At 39.8% G+C, this 21,990-nt stretch overlaps 1 protein-coding gene across 4 annotated transcripts in view; it reads left to right on the forward strand.

The window, feature by feature from the left end:
- Positions 1-21,990, forward strand: part of NPNT (nephronectin) — a 79,762-nt gene that overhangs the window by 43,552 nt on the left and 14,220 nt on the right. For all 4 annotated transcript variants that reach the window (XM_032400948.1, XM_032400946.1, XM_032400949.1 and 1 more), the window contains 4 exons: positions 565-684; positions 2,490-2,624; positions 2,906-3,028; positions 4,599-4,982. In XM_032400948.1, coding sequence (XP_032256839.1) covers positions 565-684; positions 2,490-2,624; positions 2,906-3,028; positions 4,599-4,982 — 762 coding nt within the window. The remainder of the gene's footprint in view (positions 1-564; positions 685-2,489; positions 2,625-2,905; positions 3,029-4,598; positions 4,983-21,990) is intronic.

A 21,990-nucleotide genomic window follows, 5' to 3' on the forward strand; every position in this document is an offset into this window, starting at 1 on the left:
ACTTGATTGTTATTTTTACTGAGTTATCTGTTAAGTTAGTTATCAATTAGTTAATTATCAGTTATCTCTAACTGGGTTGTATTAATAAGTTTCAGTTAATCTTATTTAGCATTGCATATTTAACATGGAACCTTTAGAATTAGGTGAATTCATGTTTAAGACCATGTGGTAGTGATGTTAGAATCCTCTAACATTGTACGACCCAGTAGGAAATCTACTACTGTCCCTAGAAAAATTTAGTGGGAGATTGAGAAAATTAATTGGATGTTTTAGTGAAGATCAGCATTTAGCATGAATAATCTAGAAAATTACCTCAATCATCCACTTTCTTCGGCCACTGGAAAAATTTCCAGATAATCTATGTGAGACAGATTTGTCTTTTCATTTTTTAAATGCATTAAAGATCTTCTTCAGATGAGGAATAACGACTATTGGATAACTGAGGGCTTTTTGTCTTCATTGTTGATTCAGTGTCAAGTAAAAAAAAACAACAAAACAAAACGTTATTTCGGTTACAGAATTTGTCCTCTGCCTCTCTGAGTCAGCCAGTCACACTCTTTCCAGGTGCCCTGACGTGTTCCATGGCCAACTGTCAGTATGGCTGTGATGTTGTCAAAGGACAGATACGGTGCCAGTGCCCCTCTCCTGGCCTACAGCTGGCTCCTGATGGGAGGACCTGTGTGGGTGAGTTGTAAAATCAAGCATCTCTGTCAGAAGCCCCTGCAGGATAAAAGGAGAAAGTGAAAGGTGATGGCAGTATGGGAAAGAGGCAGTTGCCTACATCAGGCAGTTGGCTGTCCTTACAAGATAGCACATACCTCAAGGGACCTCTCTCTGTGAATAGATAATGGAAATCTTGTTTCACTAAAAATGAGGGACAGGAGGAAGTTTCAGGCAGAGGAAACAATATGTGCAAAGGCTCTGAAGTTTAAAAGAGCACAGTATTCAGGGAAAGCAGAAGAGCTCAGTATTTCTAGAATGTTAAGAAGCAATGAGTGATGAAGCTGAATAGGTAGGCAGGGTTAGATTGTGCATGCTGCACTAAAGAGTTAGATTTGTTTTCCTGTAACTTAGGAAGACAGTATAGGTTTGTGGTTAAATCTGGGCTTTGATTTCAAACCTAGTGCTGCCATGTGCTTGATATGTAACCTTAAGCAAGATTCTTCCTTTCTTTGAGCTTGAGTCTCTTCATCTTTTAAAATGGAAGTGATGCGGGACGCCTGGGTGGCTTAGTTGGTTAAGTTTCTGCCTTCCGCTCAGGTCATGATCCCAGGCTCCTGGGATCGAGCCCCACATAGGACTCCCGCTGAGAATGCTTCTCCCTCTCCCTCTGCTGCTCTGCCTGCTTGTGCTCTCTCGCTTTCTCTGTCAAATAAATAAATAAAATCTTTTTTAAAAAATGGGAGTAATACCACCTAGAACCATTGTAAGGATTGAATGGGATTATGTATGCAAAGAGCTGAGCAGAGTACCTAGCATGTAGTACCTACTCAAGGACTAGAGGTAGTCAGTGATTCAAGAGAGACTGATTTAGTACTTTCTATATTTCAGGCACTGTGCCAACTGCTAGGATATATAGTAGTGGACAAAGCAGATGCGATTTTGATCCTCACAAAGCTGATACTCTAATGGGGAGGACGGAAAAGAAACAAATATCCAAGAAAATTACAAACAATACTAAATGTTAATATGAGGTACTAAGAGGAAAACACAGAGGGTTTATTTTAGAAAGTAATGGTCAAGGAAAACCCTTCAGTAAGACCTGGACCACTGGCCGTGTGAAATATCACCAAGCAGGTGGAAACGGGGGAGGCACCTCAGTGAGAGAGGGCAGGGGCTGGCCAGTGTGAGGTTTCGAAAGAAAGCAGGCCATGTGGCTTCTGTGCAGACTGAGTATGAGGGGCGGGGGCTTGACACATAACCGGGGAGGTACGTAAGGACTACATAGTTAGGGCAGGGCATTCATGGACATCGTGAGGAATGAGGATTTAACTTGAAAAGCAAGCAGAACAGTTGAGTTTTAATATTCCAATCTTAGGTTGCAGTAAAGCATTTGACAGTTGAGTGGGAATGCTCTGAAGGGGTAAGATTGGCGGGGAAGAGACCGGTTCGGAGGTTCTTGTCACAGTCTAACCTGGAAGATGGTAGCTCGGGTAGTGGCAGTGGGTGAGGAGAAGACTGGGCCTGATGATTTCGCGTTATGGGAAATAGGGTTGTTAAGGATGCCTCATGTTTCCATTCGGAGCAACTAGTGGATACAGGTGCCGTCTGTGCAGAGAGAGGGCGCAGGAACAGGATGGCTCTGGTTAGGAGGATGCGGTCAAATGTGGAGATGTGGAATTTATGTAGCCTGTTGGGGCAACCAGCTGGATAGCATTCATGATGAGCCGCCCGATGCCGGGCAGCCGTTTGCCGACGTTTATTTTAAAATCCATTCCCTCTGAACATGATGCTGCTCTTTCTAAGACGCAACTGATTTATGTTTCTAGATGTCGATGAATGTGCTACTGGAAGCGCCTCCTGCCCTCGATTTAGGCAGTGTGTCAACACTTTTGGGAGTTACATCTGCAAGTGTCAGAAAGGCTTCGACCTCATGTACATTGGAGGCAAATACCAATGTCACGGTAATGAGCCTCAACTATCACTTTGTGTTGCTTCTTCATGGGACGCAGGAAGCTCTCTTACCTGTGGTGGTGACTGGGAAATCAGCGGCAGGGGACGGTGCTGGCATTACATTAAACAGAAGCCCCGTGCAACCATTTGGTGGTTCTGGATGCACGGGTACTTTGTTTTACGTGGACCTTCCAAAAAATATTTTTTGTTTTGTTTTGAAACTCTATATGTTTTTGATGTCTTCATACTTCTCTCCCAAATAAACTTTTTCTTTTCCTACTTCCCGATGCAGATATAGATGAATGCTCCCTTGGTCAGTATCATTGCAGCCGCTTTGCTCGATGTTACAACGTACACGGGTCCTACAAGTGTAAATGTAAAGATGGATACGAGGGTGATGGACTGAATTGTGTGTGTGAGTAATGCTTATCTCCCGGCTCTGAATTCTAGCAGGAAATAACAGGGTTACATGAAGGGCATTACTGGGAAAGATGAAGAACAGGATTAATTATCCAAAAAGTAGACTTTTTATATAGCTAATTATGTTAGTCTATATTTTCTGCAAACAGGCAAATCACTTGCTCAGGTATTTTAAAAAAGTTAAAGACTCAGTAATGCATTCTAATCTTAAAAGCATTCAATTCCTTTGCTGAAATGTCTCAATAGCTTCCCTTTGGCTGGCAAGAAATGATGGAGCTCTCCCTGAGAATTTGATTTTGTTATAATCAGAAGTAAATGTTTGTCATTAGCATTACATTATGACAGACGGAAAATCTGAATATATATTTTTTGTTCCTCTGTTTTATGTCTTCTAATTCTACTATTAAAAAATCATTCCGATATTTATTTTCTCTAAATTTAGGACAGTTTTGCTTTTTAAATCCTTACAAGCTCTGTTCGGCATATGGCTATGTTAGTAGATAAACATTAAAAAAATAACCTCCAAGATGAAAGTTTTACAAATTAAAGGCCATAATTTAGCATACATTTCATATGACAGTAGATCATTTTTAAAGCTTTGGAGTAAAATATTTACTGAAAATCATGAGCCTTAAAATCATGGGAGTTAAAGGATTTTTGAAGGGTCATGTAGTCATATTCCAGGCCTGGAGTATACTGTTCTAGGAAGATTAAATATGAATTCCTTTTGGTGACGATAATCACTGAAAAAGATTCCACAGATGATCACAGTGACCTCGGAAGTTTTTTTAAGCAGTTGTATAAATAGTAAGGGGGAATGCAAACAAACTTCAAAAATATACAGAACATTCAGGGTGCCTGGGTGGCACAGTCGGTTAAGTGTCCAACTCTTGGTTTCCATTCAGGTCATGATCTCGGGGTCGTGAGATCGAGCCCAGTGTCTGGCTCCACACTTAGCGCAGAGTTTGCTTGGGATTCTCTCTCCCTCTCCCTTTGCCCCTCCCGCTCGTGCTCTCTTATTCTCTCAAATAAATAAAATCTTAAAAAAATATATGGAATACTTAACGTATTTTGCATGAGTTGAATTTACATACAGGATGGAAGAGAAAAGTATTAGTCTTTAGATTATTCAAAACATGATTTTATAGTGTATGTGTGCCCTAGGGACACTTAACATAGATTCTGAACAAACATTTCTCATATTTTAAAAAACTTAAAATGTTTCTGCATTTTAAAAATCTCAAGGATTGTTGTTTATTTCCATTTTACAAATACTTGAAATTCTTTGTGTTGTAAATAATACATATCCATTACAGAAATACCAGTATAATTTTTGCATGTATCTACAGGATGAATATGTATGTGTATGAATATATATCTATATATCATATACATACCCACACATAGTTGTTATTTGGAAAACAGCATGGCTTACAGTAGGGGAATATTCTAAATGTGAAAAGTAAGCCTAGTTATCATGAGATATTCTAATGTGTTTTCACAATTTGATTCCACAACCGAACTTTTAGAGAGACACACTAATTTAAATCTTTTGACTCTTTCAGATATTCCAAAAGTCATGATTGAACCTTCAGGTCCAATTCATGTACCAAAGGGAAATGGTACCATTTCAAAGGGTGATGGAGGACACAGTAACTGGATTCCTGATGTTGGAAGTACTAGGTGGCCTCTGAAGACACCATATATTCCTCCTGTTATTACGAACAGGGCCACTTCTAAGCCAACAACAAGACCTGCACCAAGGCCAACGGCAGAGCTGACCCCACCCCCATTCACAGAACTCGGAACATCTCCACCCACAACAAGCCCAGAAAGCCCAAGCACCAGACTGACCCCTGCAACACCCATTGCCACTACCTCTCCAAGATGGATTACAGTTGACAACAGGATACAGACGGATCCTCAGAAACCCAGAGGAGACGTGTTCAGTAAGTCATAGAAATGTTAGCACATATTTTGGAGTTTTTTTTCTAGTTGTGTTGAGATATAATTGACATACAGCACCATATAAGTTTAGGGAGTAGAGCATAATGATTTCACTTACATATATCATGAAGTACTGACCACAATAAGTTTAGTTAACATCCATCATCTCATATAGGTACAAAAGAAACAGGAACAAAATTTTTCTGTGATGAGAAGTCTTTGGATCTACTCTCATAACAACTTTCATATAAGTCCTACAGTAGTGTCAACTGTAGTCATAACATTGGACATTATATCCCTAGTACATATTGATCTTATAACTGGAGTTTTGTACCTTTTGACTACTTTCCTCCTGTTCTCCCCCCACCCCCACCCACCACTGTTGGTAATCAAAAATCTGACCATTTTCTGTAAGTTGTTTTTTTTTAAGATTTTACATATAATATGTGAGATCATACAGTATTTGTCTTTCTCTGTCTGACTTATTTCACTTAGCATAATGCCTCAGGTGTATCCAGACTATCTCAGATGGCAGTATTTTCTCATTTATTTAAAGGCTGAATTGTGTATATATCCCATTGTATATTCATACCACACCTTCTTTATCCACTCACCCATTGATGGACACTTAAGGTTGTTTCCATGTCATGGCTATTGTAAATAATGCTGTAGTGACCATGGGAGTGGCGATATCTCTTTGACATAATATTTTCATTTTCTTTGGATAAATATCCAGAAGTGGAATTGCTGGATCATGTGGCAGTTCTAGTTTTAACTTTTTGAGGAACCTCTATACTGTTTTCCATGGTGGCTGCACTAATTTACGTTCCTACTGACCGTAAACGAGGGTTCTCTTTTCTCCACCTCCTTGCCAGCATTTGTTATCTCTTGTCTTTTTGATGATGGCCATTCTAACAGGCACAAAGTGGTATCTCATTGTGGCTTTATTTCCCTCACAATTAGTGATGTTGAGCCTCTCTTCATGTGTCTGTTGCCCATCTGTGTGTCCTCTTTGGAAAGCTGTATATTCAGGTCCTCTGCCCATTTTTAATCAGATTGGTTGGGGTTTTTTGCTATTGAGTTGTATGAGTTCCCTGTGTATTTTAGATATTAGCCCCATATCAGATGTATTGTTTTCAAATATTTTTCTCCATTCCATAGGTTGTCTTTTCATTTTGTTGATGGTTTCTTTTGCCATGCAGAAGCTTTTTTGTTTGTTGGAGTCCCACTTGTTTTTTTTTTCTTTTTTATTTTATTGCTTATGCTTTAGGTGTCATATCCAAAAATTCATTGCCAAGTCCCATGTCAAGGATTTTTTTCCTATATTTTCTTCTAGGAGTTTCATGGTTTCAGGTCTTATGGTCAAGTCTTTAATCAATTTTGAGTTAATATGTTTATGTTATATAAGATAAGGGTCTACTTTCATTCTTTTGCATGTGAATATCCAATTTTCCCAGAACCATTTATTGAAAAGACTGTCTTTTTGCCATTGAGTATTCTTGGCTCCCATGTCAAATATGCTTGGGTTTACTCCTGCACTATTGATTTTGTTCCATTGGTCTGTGCATCTGTTTTGATGCAAATACCATACTGTTTTGATGACTATAGCTTTATAGTATAGCTTGAAATCAGGAAGCATGATGCTTCTTGCTTTGTTCTTCTTTCTCAGGATTGCTTGGGCTACTCAGGGTCTTTTGTGTTGGCACGTTTTTAATAAGCTCTTTACAGTGGCATTTCCATCATTGGCCATGCCTTGAATAAGAATGAAACATAAAAAGAATTAGCTGTACAAAGTATAAGTCATATGTCTTTATTGTTAAATATTATAAAGAACTGTATAAAAGGCAGTCAACTGGGCAAATTACAATGTGTGTAGAAATGGAAGGAATATCACAAAGTCCTATGGTAGATCTCATTTCCTATCCAGTATGGGAATTCTCCTAACATACTTAGATTTAGTCAAAAACTCTCAGAGATGGGAAACCTAACTATATCACATCCCATTTAACTTTTAATCTAATTTAACTAAATTTAATCAGTAAACAATTTTGAGTGTGTTTTAGAATTCCAGGCCCTGTATTAGGCACTGGATTTACAAAGATAAAACAGATAAGGGGGCGCCTGGGTGGCTCAGTTGGTTAAGTGACTGCCTTCGGCTCAGGTCATGATCCTGGAGTCCCGGGATCGAGTCCCGCATCGGGCTCCCTGCTTAGCGGGGAGTCTGCTTCTCCCTCTGACCCTCCTCCCTCTCATGCTCTCTGTCTCTCATTCTCTCTCAAATAAATAAATAAATAAATCTTTAAAAAAAAAAAAAAAAAAACAGATAAGGTATAATCTAGTGGGAAAGATAGTTGCCCAGAAGATAACTGGGATACTATGTTAATGAAAGAAATTAGAGCACCTAATCAGTTCTCTGGGCAGGAAGTATTGGGGTGGGCGGGGGCAAAGAGCTTGAGGAAAGACAGGTACTATAGTTCATGGGAACAGCACAGCAAAGGCACAGAGGTAGGAAGCAGGCTCACATAAGCAGTAACCTGCCGGTAAACCTGTCCCTTATGTTTGCTGTGCCCTGGTGGTTGGATCTAGAAGACTGGAGCTGGATCAGATCAGAGACCCCAGATTTTCAGTGGGTGAGTGGGTAAAGGATGGTATCACCCATAGAGATAGAGGCTAGAGGTAAAGCAGCAAGTTTTGAAGGAGGAAGAGGTTGTTCCCTTGCTAGCCGACCAAGATGTGTAATTTTACAACTTGCAAATGCTCCCTGTATTTATGTCATGTGTCACCATGCTGACTGTTAGGCCCTTTGCATTCACTCCTCCTGTCTCCTCTTCTTTTCCCACTGCTCCCTGACAGAACCAAACTTTGCCTCTTTATATTGAATACTTGTGCAAATTTTTTTTTAACAGGCGAAAAGAACACTGACATTTGTGAATTTTTAAGAGAAGAAGATTCTTTTTGCTTGTATGTGACTCTCAAATTTCTCTTCTAGGTCCTTGTCCATTTGAAGAGAGATTGAAATTCTCTAATTCTGATATAGTTGTAACTGTGTATGTTTTAGGCAATAAAAATAATTTTTAGAGGAATCCGATAGTAGATCCAGTAATATGTTTTACATTCACATATGTTTTATTTGAAAATGTTTTTTTTTAAAGATTTTATTTATTTGACAGAGCAAGAGAGCACAAGCAGGGGGAGTGGGACAGGGAGAAGCAGGCTCCCCACTGAGCAGGGAGCTCAATGTGGGGCTGGATCGCAGGACCCTGGGATCATGACCTGAGCCCAAGGCAGACACTTAACCAACTGAACCACCCAGGTGCCCCGAAAATGATTTTTTTTAAATCTTTCTCCTCTTTGCCTCCCTTCCTTTCCTTTGTTCTCTCTCAGCAGTGTCTCTTTCTTTCTCCTCTGCTTTGTTTTGTTTTCATCTCTTTGTGATCATATAGTGGGATGTTTATTCATGGCTGCTTAAGTAAGGATAGTACTTATGTTATTCTGTTGCCTTAAGGTAGGGTCATAAAAATTTGGCAACTTAATATAAAAACACACTGTAACATTGATATGAACAACATTGATATGAACATCTTTCTGAGTCTTCTAATATTTTCTCATTTTAAAAAGTATGTCTGGGCGCCTGGGTGGCTCAGTCGTTAAGCGTCTGCCTTCGGCTCGGGTCATGATCCCTGGGTCCTGGGATCAAGCCCCGCATCGGGCTCCCTGCTCCGCGGGAAGCCTGCTTCTCCCTCTCCCACTCCCCCGGCTTGTGTTCCCTCTCTCACTGTCTCTCTCTCTGTCAAATAAATAAATTTAAAAAATCTTTAAAAAAAAAAAAAAAAGTATGTCTTTCTTGGGACGCCTGGGTGGTGCAGTTGGTTAAGCGTCCAACTCCTGATTTTGGCTCAGGTCATGATCTCAAGATCGTGAGATGGAGCCCCAGGTCAGGCTCCATGCTGGGCGTGGAGTCTGCTTGGGATTCTCTCTCCCTGTCCCTGTGCCCCTCCCCACTCACTGGTGTTCTCTCTCTCTCTCTTAAAAAAAAAAAAAAATATATATATATATATATATATATATATATATGTCTTTCCATTATTCCTCTCTATATCAACACACATATGAATTAAAAGTATAACATTAAAGTTCACCAACAGAATTTAGCAGGACAAGATTGGGGAAACATGGAGTTCCAGCAGTGTTTGAGAGCACTCACTCTGAGAGAGTGTGATCTTAAAGACATGCCCTGGGAAAGAATTCCCTTGATCAGATGCCAAGGTGGCCACATGCCACAGACGGCATTGCTGCCTCTGGACACTACCCGCCCCAAATCCGATTCCACTCTTGTTCATCTTCAGCTATAGCGCTGCTTAACGTTAGCATGGATGAGGGCATTTTAGACACTTCTTAATTTACTGTCTTGTGATTATAGCCATTTTCTGAGTAAGGGAGGAGTTCTAAGTTTTTAATTCAAGACAAACAGCTAGTGTTTATTCATTGTGAAAGCAGAAAGGAACCTTAGCAATATTTTAGTTCAACACTCTCTCTTCATTGATATTTTCTTCGCTTCTGGCAAAATAATGTCTTAAGCCATCCTTTTTCTACATGGGTCTGAGAATAGAATTAACTCTCCCCATTTCATAAATGTCCAGGTGATGTTAATGACAGCCGCTGCCGGGCAGTCTCCAAACAGCCCTATACTCTAGTTGTATTTTTCTTTACATTGAAAGATGTATATTTGTTTAATGGAAGAGGTGGTGAAACAGAGCTTTTCTTTATAATGTGTGTGTATGTGCGTAGTTATGTATTGTTCCCCTGAGGAAGGACTAAAGATATTTTAGGAAATCAAGAAAATCAAGGAAAAGGAAATCAAGGAAAAAATTATAACACAGATACATCTCTAACCCAGACTTCTCCCCAAACTTTTCTTGGGTATCCATCTGCCTGTTGAACCTTTCCAGTTAGATGGAAATACATGTGTCAGACTCCGCATGTCTAATTGTTTCTGATTATCAGCCCAAACATTCTACCCACAGCCTTTCCCACCCCAGGAGATGTCACCTCCGTCCTACCAGTTGCTGAGGCCAAAGAAAGATCTTGGGGTCCTCTTAAACTACTCTTTTTATACCCACATTCAATCTGTGTGGAAATGCTGTTAGCCTTACCTTCAAATTCTGCCTCAAGTGGGAGTGCCTCTCACCTTCTCCAGTGCTTGCCTCCCTGACCCCAGCCCTTCTTCCCGGGGAGGACAGGTCCAAATTCCTTTATCCAGATGAGTTGTGGGATAGAGAATTTTTCAGAGTTTTGAAAAGTAATTAGATACATGTGTATACTGAAACAGATTAATGTTGCTACAGTGAAACATAGGAATATTTATGCTAATTTGGCTCCCAAAGAGTTTGGTTGAGTTACAGAAATAGCTTTTGGATTTCAGCCTTATGAGGAACAACGGACCGGTGCCGCAGGAGCCTTTGACAGGTCTCCCTGCTTCCCCCGTGGTCCCCTCTCCACCCAGCAACTAGAGGGATCTTTTAGAACAGAAATGAGACGTCAATGTTCAGAGCTGTGCACCAGCACGTGCTTGGCTCCAGGTGAATGCAAGCCCGCCCGGTGTCTCACAGAGTGCTACAGGATCTTGTCTCCTCACACTCTGCCCTCCTTGACTGCACTCCAGCCTCCTCACTGATCCTCAAACAGCTCCTTCGGACTTATGCTCCAACCCTTCCGTCTCCCTGGGACACTCTTCCCCCAGCTCTCAACTTGGCTCACTCTCTCACCTCTTTACACAAATGTCAGCTCACCAGGGGGACCACCCTGACGCTGTATTCAATATTGTGAGCCCTACCAACCACCACCAGCATGCCTCTCTACCTATTGTTTTTCTCTCTCTTTTTTTTTAAAGATTTTATTTATTTTTTTGACAGAGAGAGACACAGCAAGAGAAGGAACACAAGCAGGGGGAGTGGGAGAGGGATAGAGAGAAGCAGGCTTCCCGCGGAGCAGGGAGCCCGATACAGGGCTCGATCCCAGGACCCTGGGATCATGACCTGAGCTGAAGGCAGACGCTTAATGACTGAGCCACCCAGGCACCCCTGTTTTTCTCTTTTTAATACCATTTATCACCTTCTAATATACTGTATTATTTACTTACTGATCATGTCTATTGTTGTATCTCCCTACTAGAATACAAATTTTTTGAGGACGGGGATCTTTGTTTTGTTCACTGGTATGTCTCAAGAACCTAGAATAATGCCTGGTGCATAATTGGCACTTGAACATTATTTGTGGAACAAAGGAATGAATAGATCACTCATAGCATTTTAAAGTAAATTATCATCATGTAATCAAATTTTCTATACAAAAGCTAGCCTGATATAATAACAGATTTAATCTATATTTAAGAATTAAAAAATATTCTTTTCTGATTGTCCCTTATTTTTTTACTGTGGTGCTTCCACCATTTTGCCCTCTCTTTCTTCTCTCCCTTCCTCCTTTCTTTTTAGAGCTTGGCATTCTATTCAGTGGATTATTAAATCTGAAAATTTGATGATAATGAGAAGGCAGATGATGTCAGTGTAGATATAATGTCTCAAAATATATATTTCCCTAGCTTCTGAGACTAGCTCAAATAATTTTTGCTTTATACTTTTATTATTTGGAAGTTGGCCTGTATGATGAAAGTTGGCACATTTTTTTTAATGTGAAAAAGATTTAAGAAACAACCCCTTAAAACAACATTTCTTGTAGGTGTAAACAAAATATCATTGATGCTGGAATTTTTGTCCTTTTACTACAAAAGAAAGGGGTTCAAAACAAAAAAAAAATTTTGAAACTTCAAATAAGCAATCCAGAAGGAATGATTATAATACAGCCTTTTCACATTTTAATTTGGGGCCTAAAAACTTTCATCAAACCAACATCAATTAATTATCCAAGTGTGATGTCCTTATGAGTTTTTAAAGAAATCATCCCAGTTATATCCCAAATCTCTAAGGATGACTAAAGTCCCTCACAATAACACATTTTACTGTTGGGATATTCTTTCTCATATTTAATCTAAATTCTTGAAATTGTAGTTTACACCAGTGCAGGATGGTCAGGTAATTGTGGCTGAGGGACACAGCTGGTCAGTGTCTCCAGACTCTATATTCCTTGTATTAAAGGACACTCTCTGGAAATTACTCAGCTGTCTCTTGTTTGGGCTCAGTAATTTGTTTCATAAACCTTTTCTTAGACTGTTTTTCAAAGAAAGAGTGTTTTTCAACCCACTTAGCAATCTTTTTGGGTTGCCTTTGAACATCCTTCGTTTTTCAAATCTGTCTCAAATGATAGGGTCCAGAGATCTGTAACAGTCACATCTGACCCAATATTGACTGCAAGCGGAATTTCTTTAAATGTGTTTTCTAATCTAAATCATTTCCCTCTGTTGCCAAGTATAGTCTAGTGCAGATTTGTGGGCAGCCATTTATCCCCCCAATGTTTTCCCCTGAAACAGTCAGACAATGCTGGTACAGGGGCACCTGGTGGCTCAGTCGGTTGAGCGTCTGCCTTTGGCTCAGGTCATGATCCCAGGGTCTCGGGATCGAGTCCCGCATCGGGTTCCTTGCTCATCGGGGAGCCTGCTTCTCCCTCTGCTTGCCGCTCCCCCAGCTTGTACTCCCTCTCTCTCTCTGACAAATAACTAAAATCTTAAAAAACAAATAATGGCTGGTACATAGTAGGCACTCAAAAATATTGAATAGAATGAAATAAAATTTTATGTTGGGATCAACTTTTTCTCAATCTAAGTTATTCTTCAAATGCTTGAACTAGCTAAATTTAACTTGTTGATTCTGATAGTTTGTTCCCAAATGATCAAAGTTGTTTAAGACTATGGTCTTTTTTTTACTCCAATACAGCTTGTAGCACAGTCATTGAAAGTAAACATTCTCTAGAAAACTCTAATATACCTCTAATTTTGAGCATGATGTAGGGAAATAGTGTTGAGGCATGTGAAACTGAGGAGTTTTTAACTCCTGCTAAGGAGAGAAAACATTGAACCAGAAGATCCAGTTTCAGTCCTCACCTCTATTATTTATGAATTATGTGACTTTGGACAAATTACTGTGCATTAGCTCTCATCCGCATAGTTTCTGAGACCATTGGGTTGATCTTGGACTCTGGAAGATCTTGGTGGAGGGTGGTCAGGGAGAGCAGAAAGACGCTGGGCAGACTTAGAGCAAGAAAAGCAGATTTAATTGGTGGGGTGGAATGCCTGTTTGAACATCAGAGATACGCTGCAGGGAATTGCTAAAAAGTTGAAGACTAAGCACCGAAGACAAAAATCTGGTATCAGAGCAGGTAGGAGCTATCCCAAAGCAAAGAAAATAAAAACTTTATGTAGAACCTGAAGTAAAGGAACTTAGGGGGAAATGCATTTCTAGTCTCGCAATACAACGAAATATTATGCAGCAATGTTTTTTGAAAAATATTTAATGCCTTGGGAAAACACTGATGTTATAAAAAGGGTAAGTAAAAGATGATACAGAACTGTATATACCGTTTGACCCCAATTAGGCACAAAAGACATGTCTACATATGTTCGGAAGAATATAAAAGTTTGGAAGAAAAAAAGATTATCCAGTTTATGATATTTGGGGTGACTTTCCTTGTCCTTTTGTTGTCCTCACTCAGTGATGTTTACTCTTCCCATTCCCACTGCTGTGGGTCACTGTAATTTATTCTAGGAGATTCCTTAGGAGAGGCGTCAGTGGTCAGAATCCCACTCTCCCCAGGAAGAGAGTGAGCTGTGTGTTTTGAAAAAGTACCCCATGGGATTCTGATTCTCAGTCATATTAATTTTATTTAGAATATACTGGCTTTTAAAAATGCATTAAAGATTTTATTAACTTCTATTTTTAACTTTTCAAAATTGTCTTTACAATTGAGTGTGTCAGACATGCCCAGTTTTAGCTAGGAAGCTCAGATTACTGCAAGGAATGTAAAACCCCTTGGACTAGGAAGCAGATTTTTTTCAAAGTGTTGTCAGAAGCTTTTGAACCAGAATAACCTAGGGTGCTTATTTAAGATGTAGATTCCTAATCCCTACCACACATTTACTAAATCAGACCTTCTCAGGGAGTACTTCTCTGCCTTCGGTGTGTATAGAAGTCACATGGAAATATGTTAAAGTGAAAATTCCGATTCAGTGGGTCTAGGATAGGACCTGAGATTCTGTGTTTCTAACAAGCTCACAGGTAGTGCCGTTGATCTGCCGACCACACTGGAAAGCAGGGCTCTCTGAGCCGTAATGTTCGCTCCAGCCAGTAGAACCGTGTCCTGAATGGGAACAGAGCTAGCCAGATGTGGAGTGTTCACACCTAGCAGTTGTGCCTACAGTGCGGCATGGAGCATCTGGGTCACATAAAGAAGAGAAGTGTTGCCAAATAAAGATTACAGAATATAATGTAATGTGTATCAGGTGCTCTTAGGAGTGGCCTTATCAGAGAACCAGACTCCCTATTGCTTTGTTATTCTAGATCCTGAGAATGTGTTGAAATTCCAAGTATCAGGCAGTAAAAAGAAAACTTTCCACTTTAAGATTGTTACTCTGCTGTGCACTGTGTACGGTTTCCTTTTCTTGCCTTCCTTCTGTGGATTTTACGGAGGCTTGTGGCTGGTGTGGTCTCATTATTCTTAGTCTCTTTCCTGATGCTGTGTGGTAATGGGTAAAAGGTTGTTTCTGCTGAGGGGTTTGCTTTCTGGTAAAGACCAGAGACCCTAAGATGCCTGACATCTCCCTGGAGATTACATCTCTGCTGGTGTTTGGAAGGAGGGAGTTGTCGCTGCTTACAGGTCAGGATCTAGTGCGGTGAATTCGGAAAGTTTCCAAGATTTTTGATTTCTATTTAATTTGATTTGACGGTGGCTGGTAAAAAAAAAATCGTTCTCCCCAGAAGGTACAAATTGAATTCTTGGTGAACATGACCAAAGTCAGAAATCAAAAATGTTTTAAGTTGAATGCACATTTGTCTGTAGTGTTGTGAGGAAAAGTACTGTGCTCGTAGCCACTCTGTGATTTGGGGCCTGTTAGGAAATCTTCCTATGCCTTCATTTCCTCATCTGTAAGTGGGGATGATAATAGTATCTACCTCATTGAGCTGTTGTGGGTGCACATAAAACTCTTACCATATACTAAGAATTCAATACATGGTAGCCAGTACTACCTCTGTGGCTGTTGTTGAATTCAATTATATAGTAATGACCAGAGAGAAGCAAATAAAAGGATTGGAAAGGAGTTTCTGAAATTTCCTTAACCACATTAGAGAAAATTCTTAGCCATATACTGATTACTAGCAAAAAGAAAAGGGTTTCTGGGCTCCACAGAAATAAGCCCTGCTTAACTCATAAAATACAGCCCCATTTTTGTTCAGTTCCGAGTCTATATTTTTATGATGCTTTTATAATGCTTTTTATTATGGGTCATTATATTTTAATATTATTTTCGGCTAACCGGATCCTTTTGAACCAAATCGATTTGCTAGTGTGAGCTATTGGGTGAGCAGAGAAAATACAAATAGAAAGCTAGCTACTTCACATGTCCTTTACTTTTTACCAAATCATTGGAATATTGTTTCCTTTAGGTGTTCATAGTAACTAGGTGAACAGTTGTGATGTTAAAAGACTGGATCCCCTCAACTTCTTTGCTGTGCCAGTGGTGACAACAGCCTTTTGAGAGATGAGTCTATCTAGGTGGGAAACATGTTACAGGATGTGTCTGATAAATTCCAGAAATAAAAGCTGTTTTTCCTTTAAAGGGATTTCTTTGGCCTGAGGGCACTGACATGTGTCCCGCACAGCAGGTGAGCTTCTGCAGGCAACCCCCCCCCCCCCACCTTGTGTCCAGCAGCAGCCTGAGATCAGGTACTCTGCTCACCACCTGCTCTGGAATGTTCCTGACAGGGCTACTCTTCATGGTTTCCTTTGGCTTCAGAAGAGGGAGAGAGAACAGAACGTGTCAGGTGTTCTCTTGCTCTGGAAAAGTTGTGTTCTCATCCTTATGGTCATACTTAAAAAAGAACCATCTTTTAGATATTCTTTTCTCCTGGGATTGCCCCAGTCAGTGCTTTGAGTTGTTCTGAAACTTTATTAAAGGAGAAATAGGTGAGCCATGTAAATTGGGCTCCTTACTGAGTACTGGAGCAGTGTCTATGTTCCACCTTTCACCAGAGATTGATTTTTTTCCAGTTCTGCTCTTTACTCTCAGCCCAAAGGGCTGTCTTTTGAACATTTTAGATTCTTCCTATGGGATGAAAGCTTTGGCAGACAAGGGCTTATTTCTGTGGAGCCCAGAAACCCTTTTCTTTTTGCTAGTAATCAGTATATGGCTAAGAATTTTCTCTAATGTGGTTAAGGAAATTTCAGAAGCTCCTTTCCAATCCTTTTATTTGCTTCTCTCTGGTCATTTAAAGCTATAATGCATGCGTATGTTCTTCATCTGGAGAGGGAAAGAAGGGGCCAGGGAAGGGGGTGGGGGAGAGAGAGAGGCAGGAAACTGCCTCATAAAACCCAGTCATTCATTCCTACTCTCTAGTCTCCAAAAATCCCCTAGGTTTTGCTTTCAGAAAGAGCCCTCAGAATATTAGGAGAGTTACATATGCACCATTCTCTTCCACTGAAAACCCTGACCATAGAAACAATTTAAGACAGTGTTATCTTTAATCTTTTCATCTCATGACAAATGCCAGAATTAGCCTGGGTAATGTCATGGTAACCACCCTGGAAGAGAAACAGAATTTGCAAAGCTACCTTTAATAAATAGTGCTTACATTTTACTACGGTTAACTCTTTGGAAGAAGTCTGGCAGTGGGAGGTGTGTATATAATATTTACTTTTACTTCACAGTGCTTACTCTTAATGCTTTTTGGGTAACAGTATAGTTGACTATTTGGGAAACCTCATTTATGAACACAAGCTATATATTAGTATTATGTTCCTGGGGAAAATATATTTAATAGAAAATGGGCCAAAGGGTCTTTTTAAAGAGATATCCCGCTTATTCGTGTGGCCAATTCTTCTCACGGTCTCCCAGGCCCTCCAGCCACTGGGAAAGAGTACCAGGTCCCTAAGCACAGTCCAACCACGTTTTTATCCAGTTGTCTGCATGCTTCATACCTGCACCTTCCTTTTATTTTAGTTCATGCAGAAGGCTGTAAGAAGCACTGGGCAAGTGATAGTGTTTTGGTGGGTAAAACATTGGCCAATGGAAGGAAAAAGTTTAGGAAACAAATCTTTTAAAGACTATATGACCATTCTTTAGTTTATGTTAATTTTGGTCATGATGGCTCTCTGACCTCCACTTTCACCACCACCCCCCGTCCTATTTATTCTCCATGCTACAGCCAGAACATTGCACTTGACCTGAAATTTTGCAAAGACTTCCAGCTTCTACCAGAATAAAGCCCAAAATCTCTACAGGGCTTTTATCTGCCCGCATCTGTCTCTAGCTTCATTTGGTGCCCTTCCTCCCGCAACCTGCCTCCCCACCTGTGAGCTCTAGAGCTGGAAGGATGTTTGAGTTCCACACCTTTTCATTCCCTAGGGCACTAGCTCACAGTAATGCATCCTTCCTGTCCTGGTGTGAGCATCACTTCTCAGAGATCTTTGTGCATCTGTCCTCCCCAGGCTAGCTTAGCCAGCCCCCAGGCCCCACCCCCATGCTCACACAGCCTCCTCTACTTGTCTTTTAAAGCATTCATTACCTGGGGAAATTGTTAGAGGTCTGTCTTCACCTCTAGAAATTAGACCCCATGAAGGCAAGTGTATGTGCATTGCTTCACAAGTTCTTAGCCCAGTGCCTTGTACCCAGTGGATTCTCTTTCTTGACTGACTGGAATAAAAAGTGGATAGAATAGAGGGAGGATGGATGGACAGACAGTAGAGGAATTGTATTGTTAGCATTTCTCCTATCCTTTTTTTAATCTCTAAAATTATACCATTCTAAGAATTAATGGTCCAATTACTACACAGTATCAGATATGTGTTTTTTATAAAATAGATATATTGCATAGTTAAAGTGACTATTAGCTAAAATGCAAAGCAGGGAAAATTAGAAGAATCATGTACAAGTATCTATCCTGGTTATCTATTTTTAGGCAAGGCTAGTCATTTATTTTAATATTTTCTACATTGATTAGTTCTCTTGAATCAAAGAATATGTACAAATTCACTAATATATTTCAATTTCATAGCCTCACATTTAATAACAGGTACCAAGACTCTATTCAGAATTCTCTTTGAGGGGCCTGAGTGGCTCATTCGGTTGGGCGTCTGCCTTCAGCTCGGGTCATGATCCTGGGGTCCTGGGGTTGGAACCCTACGTTGGGCTCCCTGCTCAGCGGGGAGTCTGCTTCTCCCTCTCCCTCTGCCCCTCCCCCCCCCCCCCCCCCAGTGCATGTGCTCGGTCGCTCTCTCAAATAAATTAAAAAGTTCTGTTTGAGCAATCAAAATACAAGTAACAGACATATAGTTGCTATGGGGTAGAGGTCTATATATGTGCTCTCACAGAACTCTCTATGTTTTAGGTACTTTTTTTCTTCTACAACAGAAATTCTTTCTTTTTATGAACAGTCCTAAAAATATACAATTACAAAAGACAAAGCAAACCGAACAAATGGGAAAACATCACTTTCATTTCCAATACTCAGACCACCATTATTAGCATATTGGTGTATTTCTTTTTTTTTTTTTTAACTGAGGTATAATTGATCTACCGTATTAGTTTCAGGTGTACAACACAATGATTTAATATTTGTATGTATGTTGAAATGATAACCACAATAACTCCAGTTAATACCCATCATACTTTGTTACAAAATCTTGTGATGAGAAATTTTAAAATTTATGCTGTTAGCAACTTTAAAATATGCATTGCAGTATTACTAGTTATAGTCACCATGCTGTATATTATATCCCTATAATTTATTTACTTTATAACTGGAAGTTTGTAACTTTTGAGCCCCATTTGCCCACCTTTCACCCCTTGCCTCTGGCAACCAATCTGTTCTCTGTATCTGTGAGCTTGTTTCTGTTGTAAAGATTCTATCTGTGAGCCAGACCTTGTGGTATTTTACTCTGACTCATTTCACTTATCATAATGCCTTCAGGGTCCGTCCATGTTGTCACAAGTGGCAAGATTCCATTCCTTTTTATAGCTGAATAATATTCCTCTGTGCATGTACGGACCACATCTTCTTTATCCGTTCATTTGTCAGTGGACACAGGTTGTTTCCAGATCTTCGCTGTTGGAAATAATGCTGCAATGAATATGAGAGTGCTTATATCTTTTTGAATTAGTGTTTTTATTTTCTTCAGATAAATACCCACAAGTGGAATTGCTGGATCATGTGGCAGTTCTAATTTTAATTTTTTCAAGGAACCTCCATACTGTTTTCCATAGTGATTGCACCAATTTGCATTCCCATTAACAATGCACCAGGGTTCCCTTTTCTCCACATCCTTGCCAACATTCATTATTTTTTGATTGCAGCCATCCTAATAGGTGTGAGGTGATACCTCATCAGGGTTTTGATTTGCATTTCCCTGATGACTGGTGATATTGAGCACCTTTTCATGTACCTGTTGGCCTCTGTATGTCTTCTTCAGAAAAATGTTGATTTAGAACTCACTTTTTAATTGGATTTTTTTACTATTGAATTGTAGGAGTTCTTTATATATTTTGGGTAGTAACCTCTTATCAGATATGATTTGCAGATATTTTCTATTTAGTAGCTGGCCTTTTCATTTTGGTGATGGTTTCCTTTGCTGTGAAGAAGGTTTTTAGTTTGATATTGTCCTACTTGTTTATTTTTACTTTTGTTGCCTTTGCTTTTGGAATCAGATCCCGAAACTCACTGTCAAGACCAATGTGAAGGAGATTACTGCCTATATTTTCTTCTAGGAGTTTTATGTTTTCAGATCTTACATTCAAGTCTTTAATCCATTTTAAGTTCATTTTTGTGTATTGTGTAAGATAGTGGTCCAGTTTCATTCTTTTGCTTATGGCCGTCCAGTTTTCCCAACACCATTTCTTGAAGAGACTGCATTTCCCCATTGCATGTTCTTGGCTTCTCTATTGTAAGTTAATTGACCGTATATGCTTGGGAGGGGGTGTTGTTTTTGTCGCTCTTGTTTCTAGTCTGTTGTTTTGTTTGCTTGTTTTTCTTGTACATAGTTGAGGTCATACTGCTTGAATGACTTTTTCCCACTACTTATTTCACTTAGTATTTTCACATAAACCATAAAATATGCTAGGGAGTGGGGTGGTGAACCTTCTCCTGACACTTCAGTGGAACACTCTTAGCAATCCATAGCGGTGTGTGTGAGAAAGGAGAAATAGTTGAACAATTTGGCAGAGTTACAGAGTAGAGTACACAGAATTGTAAGAACTAATAGCTGCTGAGCATGTCAGACCTCTAAATTCCTTGGAATGTTTCCCCATGAACTGCAGTGAAGGTGTGCTTGATCAACTGCTGCTGAAGTTAGTATTTTAGGCACTTGGTTTCCAAGAACTATTAATGAAACATCTGGCACTTTGTAAGTTGTTAGATGACAAATTCTTTGAGTTGCTGTTTTCCAAGTATGTGATCTCCTCCCTTCCTTTCTCTTCAACCTCATCCCACATCACTTTCCCCATTTCTCAGCATCTTTCCTATAGGCACCATGAATGCCTTTCTGTAAATGTTCTGAGCACTTCTTTGTAATTGCTGTCTGAAACACTGCCTTCCCGCCACCCCCCCAACACTTTGCTTTTTGCTTGGAAGTTTCCACATTCTTTCCCTCTTGGTCTAAATGGTGCTTCCTTAGTGAGGTTCCCCTTGATCTCCCTTTATGACCAGTTTATTATTGTGAGCGGAAGTCACCCTCATTATATTAATGCATGCAATGGATTGTTTAAGAACACTTCTAATAAGATGTTTCTAAGAAGGAGTTTGCAAGCTGTATTCACACAGTGTTATGTCAGTAATGGAAGTGATACCCACTAAATAAGCATAAAGTGTTTAAGTACATTTGTAATACAGAGGTTTCTAAGAACACATCCTGCAAGCACCATAGAGAAGTGTTATGTAGGTGGAAACTGCACCCATTCGAGGAAGAATGAAGTGATGAGTTCACTTATAACATAGATGTTTCTAAGATAGCTACTTGCAAGCTTCCTATGACAAGTGTTATATCAGTGACTGGAAGTTATCCACATGTTCTAATATATGTATTATAGTGTTAAGATCACCTGTAATAGGGATGCTTCTAAGAACAACAACAAACGAAAAACAGGCCCTTTGTGCCAGGAAACCTTTGTTCAATCCTCCCTCTCTATACCAAGACTCTATTTACCATGTAACAGTCCTTCAGCTAGAAAAAAAGGGGGCTGACAAACTGTCATAATGTAGCACCATCCTATGGTACTGTAAGATTTGAGCTGTTCCAATCCAGAGATAATTTGTGTAAGTTACAAGAGAACAAAAAAATGATTGTTCTATAGAATTTTTTGAACTTTCTCTATGTCATGAGAAATGAAGCATGTTTGCCTACAACTTTGTAATATTTCTAGTAAATAAGAGGCAGTCTCCCTCTTAGAGTCCTAAAGGAAGGAAGGAAAGCTATAAATGCATTGCCATGAGTCATTGGGGTGTACAAGAAGGTAGCCAGTTACCTCACCCCCTAGGGCACCTGTGACGGCGGTGTGTCCCTAAAGCTTGTCTATTGACCAGCTTCTCTTCTCCCATCCCTTTCAGGCTGGGTATATGTGAGTGTATGTGTGGGGGGGGGGGGCGGGGAATGGGTTTTCACTGTTTGGACTTCTGAAACAAAAAGGGAAAAACTTTAAAAGTAGAAAGCTAAAAAAAAATCAGTGCAAATATTATGGGATTGTTAATTAAAAAAAAATCTTGTTAAAAATAATAGGAATAGTGTTGAAAAAGAACCCTCTGACTGATATCTGTTGCTTGGCATTCGACTTCTTTTACTCCCTGCCTTATAAAAATA

This window comes from Phoca vitulina, unplaced genomic scaffold (assembly GCF_004348235.1).
Source record: "Phoca vitulina isolate PV1807 unplaced genomic scaffold, GSC_HSeal_1.0 scaffold3, whole genome shotgun sequence".
Lineage (NCBI taxonomy): Eukaryota > Metazoa > Chordata > Mammalia > Carnivora > Phocidae > Phoca > Phoca vitulina.